The sequence below is a fragment of the Papaver somniferum genome, chromosome 8, assembly GCF_003573695.1.
Source record: "Papaver somniferum cultivar HN1 chromosome 8, ASM357369v1, whole genome shotgun sequence".
Taxonomy (NCBI): domain Eukaryota; kingdom Viridiplantae; phylum Streptophyta; class Magnoliopsida; order Ranunculales; family Papaveraceae; genus Papaver; species Papaver somniferum.
The window spans coordinates 100246801-100256209 of NC_039365.1; the positions used below are offsets into that span (position 1 = coordinate 100246801).

Consider the following 9409-nt stretch of genomic DNA (forward strand, 5'->3'; position numbering starts at 1 on the left):
GAGAAAAACACCAAGACTAGGATTCCACCAATGACCATTTTAATAGTAAACTCTAAATAGTTCTTATGCAATTTTATCTTTAAAATCAATTCTAATATTTGCCTCAAACAAGTTTTTGAAGTAATAATTGTAATTAAAAAGTATAAAACATCAAAAGTTACTAAAACCCAGCATGCTTCATCAAGTCAATTCACAATTATTCAATAAAAACCATTAATTCAAACTCAATTCATGCAAATAATTAAATAATAATATTGCAAATAAATAGAAAAATTAGAATTATACCAATAAATTTTGTGCCAATGGCTTCCTCCGTCGTCTCGGCTAATGGGTTTAGCTCCTCATCCAAAAAACACACTCACAAGATAAATTCATGGCCAAAATAGGTGTTTTTATTGATGAAATAGGAATTAGCAACGCTGTAGAAGTGTTACAGCGTCACTGTTACAAAGGGTGTAAGCTGCTGGAAAGAACGATACAAATCGTGTGCTGTAGATAAACGACAGTTTGATTTCGCTGTAAGCTCTGTGGAAAAACGACTGACTCTGCGAGTCCGTTCTTCCTTCTTCGTCTTCCTCCTCGAGCAGCAGCAGCAGGTATGATTTCTGTTCTTCGTTTCGGCTCTGAACTCTCTCCTAAGGGTTTCTAACCTTTCTTTGATGTAAACCAACACTTATATAGCCTTCAGATTCCCTAGAAACTCGATCAAATTCGAGAATAAATCTCTTATTCTTCACGTGCAGTTTGAACAATAATTCCATCTGTCGATCTTTGTATGCGTCTGTGAGCTATTCTATTGCTCCCAAAATCTTCTCTGACTTGAACTCAACTTTTTTGAAGTATATCCCACGCAAGAATCTCTCCCAAATCTTTCAAACCAATTCAAAACCCTAAACAGGGACCGTGTGCACTGTCTTGACTTTGTGTGGATTTTCTGACTTATCCAGCCCAATTAGATGGGTCTAATCGCTTCTAACAGGTCCCTTATGTCTTGTAGAGTCCGTGGGTATCAAATTTGCCCATTGAATCGCCTGCTAGGTCGCTCAAATCCTTGATCCAAAACTGTTGACGCTGCTGCCTTTTTTCCCGCCAAAATTTTCTTTTGAATTTGAGAAGTTGACCTCCCCTTATCTGTGGCTGGTCTCCCTTTAGCAGATGTCTGGAAATGGGTCACCCCTTAGTAATTAGGTTACCCCTTATCCAAAATCAAGGGTCCGTATAGCAAGTGTCCTCTGGGGCATTTTCCGCATTTTTTTTCGGGGTTCCTCCGGGGTATTTCTGGGATACTTCCGGTACACTTCTGAGGCGCTTCCGGTACGTTATCAACGGAGGTCCAAATGCCACATTTTTAGCCAAATTCGCCGCAAGAGATTATTTTCCAAAAACACCTACAAATACATAAAATAACCAAATAAGTACAATATCGAGTATTAACAATATATACAAATGAGCTATATTAGACACATAAATGCGTCTATCACCAGCATCTGTCAGTAGTGGTAGGAAAGAAGCGCAAGTCTCCACGGAGGGTGAATCAAGATTGACGACGAGTCGATTGCCATGGTGGAAGCGGAACATTTGTTTATAGACTCCTACTAAGAAATATTTTAAGGATATGATGACTAATCAGATCATGTTCCAATGGGAAACAATAGTTGCTTTGTAATTGGGTCTAATTATTATTATTATTTTTTTTAAATATCCATTTTCTTTCCATATATCTTTCTTTTGTAAGGAAAAAATAACATAATTATCAAATTATACATATTTTCTATACTAAAATTTAATGACAATGATCAATAATATGGATACTTTAAAAATACTATCTTATCTTATTTAAAGATAAGTATAACTTTTGTCAAACAAAAATTCAAAATGAATGACTCAACTTTTATGAAACGGGAGGAGTATATATTTTAGCACTGCTAAACGTGAATCGAGTTTGACAACCGACTAGTTTCTCTTCTGGGATGATATAATCCAATATTTCTATTAGTTAGGAGGAAACCAAGTTTTTCACAAATATAAAAGTTATGACATCGTCAATTCCTTCTGTTAAGGCCAAGCACAATGGTCAAGGATTTCCGTCAACTGTAGCTTATTTGAAGCTAAGCGAAATGGATGTGAGATGCACCTCACTATGGGTGATTGGAATCCTTCAGCTTAATCACACGGAACTGATTTCCAATGTAAATAGTGCTTCTTTTTTTCAAATTTTGTTTCAACCGATTTAGATATGGGTAAAGAAATGGAGATATAATAGGAAAAAGGAGTTTCAATAAAATAGAAAAATTAAAAGTGAAAAATCAGAGTAAAACTGAAATTTTAAAAACGGAAACTAACTATCTATTAAAAGTTACACGGAAATTCAGTTTCTATAAATTGAGTTTTTCGACGGAAACTCTCTTAGCTACAACCTCCATTAAATCTGATTAACTTTAAAGTGTAACTAAAAAATTTCATTACATTTAAACAATATGAAAGACCATAATAGTTGGATTTCGTGACAAATAAGTTTGTAGCTAACCGAAATGCTTAGGCCTAACTACCCGATTCTGTTTACAATCGATTAATTATTCATTTATCCTGAATGGGCCAAAATTAACTAAAAGACGACGGTTGTCCCTTTCGGAAACGTCTCATTTTAACAAGAAACATTTTAAGCAATTGAATTAAGAATTGAATAGCCGTTTCAAAATTTCCTTTCCCACAACGGCTAGTTCTTTCATCTTCTCTCTTCTTTTCTCTCCCTTTCCCCTTTGTCTCCATTTCGTTCTCCAGAGTAAAGAACCTGATTGATAGTACAGAAATCAAAATCCAATTTTCTCTCTACCTCCATTGAAATCTTAGATTCCGCATCTCAGAATCTAGGATTTTCAGATTCTCCATAGTGGAACAACATCTACAGCAGCAGCAGCACAACAACTATGTTTCTAATTAAAAATTAGGTCACAGATATTGGTTCAGTACAGTATCAGAAAGATTCATTGGTTGGCTTGGATATTACCCAATCAATTTTCTTCTGATTCTCGAAAAATATCAGATCTGATTCACACTTATAGCAGTGATAGCAAAATTAGGTCAGATATTTGGGTGAAATTTAAAAATCTAAAAATGACGGAAGTTTCTTCGTTTTCTCAAGAACAACAAAAACAACAGCAGAATGTTGTCACGGCACCTCATCCACCACGTAGACCTAGAGTAAGGGAAGTAAGCTCCAGATTCATGTCTCCAATGGTTTCTACGTCTTCTTCTTCTGGAGATCTTCATCTTCCATCTTCTGCAAAATGTCCTCTTCCGAAACACTCTGGTGAATTTCAATCCAAACACCATCATCAAAGTCAGAATCACAGTAATCAAAATCAGCAACGTTCGTTATCAGCACAGAGACGGCAACAAGAAACGGAGCCTTTATCTTCTGCGGATGAGAATAGACTTGATGTTATGCGAAATTTGGATACTCCACATAGTAAATTAGTCATCTCAACACAGCAGAGGAAACCCCAGAGAAGTTTGAAGCTTTTTAAGGAAAATAATGGCGGCGGTGGTGGAGAAGATACCGTCAATTTGAGAGCATTTGTTAATGGTAAGTTACCGGGTAGATCAACTGTTGTTCGATCGAGATCAGATACTCCAATTGTACATGGTAATGATAGGATAAACCCTAGGTCGGCAATTCCAACTCAAAATTCTCATCGGTCAGACACAAGTATGGTCTCAGCTGCTGCTAAACTTGTTCAATCTCAGGTTTCTAGTTCAGTTTCTTCAGATAATGATGATAACAAATTTATAGAAACCCTGACAGAAAGTTCTGCATCTAGTGATTGTTCTGAATCAGGATCATGTTGTAGTTCTCCAATGATAATCCAGAAGTCTAAGATTCGATCATTTCCAGAATGTCGATCCTCAATGCCTGAAGCTGATCAATTGCCAACAATATCCAATAGATTGTTAACTAATAGAGGAAACAGTGGAATGGGTGATAGCTCAAAAATTGGGTTGTCGCCTATTTATCGTTCTCTGAGCTTTGAACAACCACCCTTCACTAGTCCTACCAAGACTCTTCACAGAACGACGACTGGTTTTGCGAAACCCCATCAAAGTTCTGCAAAGCCACCTGGTAGTGTTGTTAGCCTACCGCCCCATCCGTCAAGCACAGTTGCTTGGGCAGATACCAAAAAGGGAAGGAAGATTTTAAGTCAGCAGGAAAATGTACATTCTCTTAAGATGCTTCATAACCGTTATCTTCAATGGCGATATGCTAATGCAAGAGCTGCAATCAGTGTGAATGCTCAAACAACTGCTGCACAGGTTAGTCAATAATGAAGATTGGGATTGTTTTGTGTTGAATAGTATGTATATATATATATATATATATATATATATATATATATATATATATATATAGATAGATATATATATATATATATATATATATATAGATATGTTATCTTTACCTCACATGTCAGAGTTCCACCAAATAATTTGCCATGGTTGCATCTTTTTTTGTTTTTGTTTTCTTTTTTGTTTTGTCATGGTTGAGCCTTGATTAGTTTAAATAACAAATCTGCTAGTTAGGTTTCCTGTTATGATAATTTGACAACTTGACCTTTCAATTTCCCCTTCACAAACAAATTATTAAAGTTTACAGGAAAGAGTTTTTATAAGTGGAGTAACTGGAGTAGTGGATGATTGTGGAACTTCTCATAAAGTTTGTCTTTATTTTTTGTGCAGCAATCACTTTATGGCCTTGCCAGCCAGGTATCAAAAATGCGTGACTCTATCAAAGCAAAGCGTGCTGATTTTGAAAATCTGAAGAGGAGAGAAGCGCTATCTGCTATCCTCGAAGCTCAAGTAAGACTGATCACTTGATTATTGCGTTTCTCTTGATGAATATCTACTATGCCTTTGGCTTTACCATTCATTAAGTCGCAAGTTATGAGATAATCTATGTTGTGGTAGAACGCATATACTGTGCCTTGACATATACATTTTTCACTTTTAGATTCCACATTTGGATGAATGGTCTGCACTGAAAGGTGATTATTTAAACTCTCTCGTTGGAGCAATCAAAGCTTTGCAAGATGCATCACTTCGACTTCCAATTGGCGGGAATGTAAGGGTAAGAAACAACCCACTTTATCAATCTATGAATTGGACTGCCTTCGGAGACTTGGTGCAGAGAGCTCCATTTTAAGACATAACCTTACTGTTGTTAGGCACATTTCTCTCTCACTTTCTCTTGCTCTCTCAAGAAATGTGATGCTAATGAGATTTGTATATTTGCAGGCTGACTTAAAAGAGTTGGATGGAGCTTTGAATTCGGCTTCCAACATGATGGAGTCTATCTCCTCTAATTTTGAAAGCTTTGTACCCAAGGTAAAAAAATAGATGAAATATGTATCTCTTAAAGGTTTCCACTTAAAATCACTACTGAATGGTTACGGCGAATAAAGGCTCACAGCTGAGAACTTAATTGCAGGCGGAACAGATGGATTCTTTAGTTTCAGAATTAGCTGCAGTTGCAAGCGAAGAAAGGGCGCTGATAGAAGAATGTGGAGATTTATTATCTCATACACAAAATTTGCAGGTCAGTTCCTATTCTCTAGCCCTGCCATGTGTATGCTTTTTGGTCTGAATGCTACAACAACTTAGATTTTCATATAACAAGGAAGGCCACATATTTAAAAACTCCTCGATGATGATTAAGTACCAAGAGATCAGGCATCTAGGTAAAACGCTAAGGAAAAAGTAGTTAGTTGAAAATGGAAGATGTTGTTTCTTTCTAAGCTTAAATGAAAAACAGGAACAAATATGATGCAATGCTTTAGGAATCAATATTATGGAATATAAAATGATGATAATACTAGGCCTTCAGCGGTGGAACATGCTCATCTACGTCGGTGTACTAAAAAACAGTGAGGAAAATAAATTTGAATAAATAGAATAAGAAAACAAACACAGCACTCCAAACACATTAAGTTTTTGATTGGTGCATTAACTTATTGTATTTTCAACTGTGGTTGCTTAAGTTACTCCTATGCCTTCTTTAGGTGGAAGAGTGCAGCTTAAGAGGCCAACTAATGCAACTGAAGAAAAACAGCAGTTTGAATCAAGCAAAGGAAGAATGAGTATAAGGTTTCTGACATGCTGATACTGAAAACAGCAGTCTCAATCAAGAAATGGAATGAATGAGCAAAAGGTTTATGACATGTTAATATGTTCTTGCACAATTCTTGTCTCAAGGGATAGATGGAGAGTTCTCAAGGTGTGGAAATCATTATTTCCCCCAAGTATACTCACATGGGTGATAAGCATGATGACATGATTTGTCGCCTGAAAAAGAAGTGAATGAAAAGAGCTGCGAAATTTATGTCTCTCCCAGCATGGAATGGGGTCCCCATACATCTACAGCGCGACGATTTAAGAAAAATATTTCTCTAGGAATTTTCCCTTCATTTGGGGTAATAACAAACATTCTTGTATAGTTGCACCCTTTAAACATTCTGTTGTAAAATTGTACGTGTTTAAGAAGATTGTGAATTCTTTGTATTGGAAGCAATAAAAAAGGGTTCCATTATACCCTGGTACTTTTTTTTTCTTTTGTTCGGCGAGCTTTTTCTGTAGGAACCAACATCCTTATATGCCTGCATGCTGACTTACCCTGAACAACATTAACGTCTAGTGAGCATGGGCATAGGATTTTACATCTGTTGCTGAATTACAAGTAAAGGACAGTTTGAGACATCACACACACATTTGGTATACCAGGTATGTTTGCCTAACTACACCTGATTCAACAAGAATCACAGATTTGACCTTTTACTTTGTTTCTTTAGCTACATTGTTGCTTAACAATTAAAGATCCTGATCCACATAAACTTTTTCCTCAAACTCTTGTTAGAACATTTACAAAAAATGAAGATTTGAGCCGTAAACAATACTTGATTCTTTATTGATCATTTTAGAGACCGAACTTTTAATTATCAGCATGAGACAGCCACTACTAGTACATTGTAGAGGGTAGAACTCTTTTTAGCTCCTCAAATTGTATTAATTAAACAGAAAGCAAATAATACGACTGCATGTCAGCCAATTGAAGACATAAAGGTTGGCAAAGTAGAACCTATTTTACTCACTGCTTAGTCGATTATGGTTCTGATTTCACATTATAGATTTATATATACTAGCTAATCACCATATCTAAATAAATGATGAGCTAAATTCAACTACTACAACCACCTGGTATAAATCCTAGCTTCTTTCCTGCAACATTATAAATGACTTTGATAGTCTGTTGTTGCCTATTCCCAAGAATTGCCACATCTGTGTCATCTTGGTTTCCAGCAAAAGCCAGACATATCTGTTCAATTGGACCAACTAGGAGTCCATAAAAATTTACGTCAAGATCCACTCCACCTCTGAAATTCAAAATTATCTTTGGAACACTGACTACGTCAAAACTAGTTAGATTATAACAGGTATCAAGTAATCTAGTAGGTGTTGTTAATGGATACTGAGACATGAAACTTCGGAAGCTTGATCGTAATGCTGCATAAGCTGAAGAAGGTAAGCGACTGATTACTGTTCCTGAATCAATAATAGTTCCCGATGATGCAAAAACAGATGCCGCTATTGCCAGTTTGGTTCCTCCGACTGTTATCGATGTCATATCAAGAAAGTAAAATGATGGGCCTTTAGAGTTGGTCAGTAAAGGTGTGAATTTGGTGGAAGATATCTTATCCTTTTTATCATTTCCAAGTTTAAGGTATCCAGTTGAGCTTACTGAAGATGGAAGACAATATGAAAAAACTTGACGATATTGTCTAGCAGTTTGAGAGATCAGAGAAAGCCTGTCTCTTCCAAGTCCAAGCAAACCAGCAGTTTTACCAAATAAACCACGATTGTTTTGGCCACAGCCGAAGCGAAAATTTCGAAAAACATCCCTTGAGGTTAAAGTAATTTTTTCAGAACCAAAGTATCCAACTGAGTAAGACTGATCGCCATATTGAATTCCATAGACGCAAGTAGAAGAACTACATCTAGGTGTAAGTGAGGTGGCTGACCGAAGTTGGGCACATTCAGTTGAGTTACAAGAAATATTTGAATAAGTTTTTGATTGTGAAGGATCAAATACTGGTTGTTCTTGCTCGTGACATGAAACCACACACGGCTTACACTGAATCCAACTGAAATCACTACCGGTATCGAAGATAAGCGAGAGATCTTTCTTGGGTGTTCCAAATCCAACATTTACATAGTAATTACCAATACTTAATGGTATACCTGATTTTGCTGGGATTGAGGAAACTTTGGAGTCTTTTCTACTTGGGAAGTATTCAGAGTTGTTTTCATTTTTGGAAAATTTTGACTGAATATAGTTTACCCTTATTTGGTCTTGAAGTAGGTAGTTTTCTAGAATTTTGCCACCAGATTTTGGTATATCTTCTTCATTCTGGTTGAGTGGATGAGAATTTGAGCAGTGATGTTTTCTGTGAACTATTTTCATTGAAGATTTCTCACTTTGAGCACCTGATATCATAAAGGAAAGTCATTAGTACCACATATGCTTAAACACAATTACTTTTAAAATTGTGTTAGCGCCCACCCCTATTCGGGCACCCTTTTAAAATTTGCATTAGCATAACTATTTTCACTAAATTAAGACGACAGTGTAAACTTAACTTTTACTGAACAATTAAGTGGGAAAAGAATAATTAAGAGGGAAGTATGTATATAACCTTGCATGGAAGAGGTGGTGGAAGAAGAAGAAGAAGCATCAGATGAACAATCAAGCAATGCATCATTCAAAAGTGAGCTTCCTTTCATAACATGGAAATGACTTACTCTTTCCTTCTCATGAGTTGAAATCTCTGAAGAACTACAGCAAATGATACAGAAAAGAAGTAAGGTAATACTTCTTGAGAGAAGAAATACTCTCAAAGTACAAAACATACTCATTTCTCTCAAGTTATTTTTTTACTTCCGTCTCTGCTGCATATATAAATATATCTATCCATATAGATTGTGTGGCGTTCTATTTATTGATGAGGATAATACTCATATGGACTACAGTTAAAACGCATATTATAAACTTGAGGAATTTTTAGAAACAAGTTTGTTAGGATTTTTAGTTGCCCACTTTGAGAAGCAACAGAGTTAGATGATTGAATCCCCCACTAAAACCAGACCAAAAGAAAGGAGACAGAGAAACTAAGACAGAAAAAAGATCCCCACTATAAAAAATAAAAAGTCCACTAAAAGTTGACTTTATAATGAGAGCTATTCGGGTTTTAAGGCAGTCATCGACCCGATTCTGTGTTTGCACCTTGTTTTCTAGGAATTACTAGGTAGTCCAGGAAACCCAGTACCGGTTACTCTCTAATCCACCCCTAGAATAAAATTATCC

General features: G+C 36.1%; 2 protein-coding genes across 2 annotated transcripts; one reads left to right on the forward strand and one right to left on the reverse strand.

Moving 5' to 3' along the window:
- The first annotated feature begins 2712 nt into the window (after nucleotides 1–2712).
- Nucleotides 2713–6600, forward strand: LOC113302281 (protein ENDOSPERM DEFECTIVE 1-like). Its single transcript, XM_026551176.1, has 6 exons — nucleotides 2713–4311; nucleotides 4735–4854; nucleotides 5006–5122; nucleotides 5290–5379; nucleotides 5483–5590; nucleotides 6054–6600. The coding sequence occupies exons 1-6, from the start codon at nucleotides 3115–3117 to the stop codon at nucleotides 6129–6131; spliced, it is 1710 nt and encodes a 569-aa protein (XP_026406961.1). The 5' UTR covers nucleotides 2713–3114; the 3' UTR covers nucleotides 6132–6600.
- Nucleotides 6601–6934: 334 nt separating this feature from the next.
- LOC113302282 (aspartyl protease family protein At5g10770-like) lies at nucleotides 6935–9194 on the reverse strand. The gene is made up of 2 exons (XM_026551177.1): nucleotides 8742–9194; nucleotides 6935–8532 (listed from the first exon to the last, which is right to left on the reverse strand). Exons 1-2 carry the CDS (start codon nucleotides 8959–8961, stop codon nucleotides 7226–7228), a joined length of 1527 nt encoding a protein of 508 aa, XP_026406962.1. The 5' UTR covers nucleotides 8962–9194; the 3' UTR covers nucleotides 6935–7225.
- Between the last annotated feature and the right edge of the window lie 215 nt (nucleotides 9195–9409).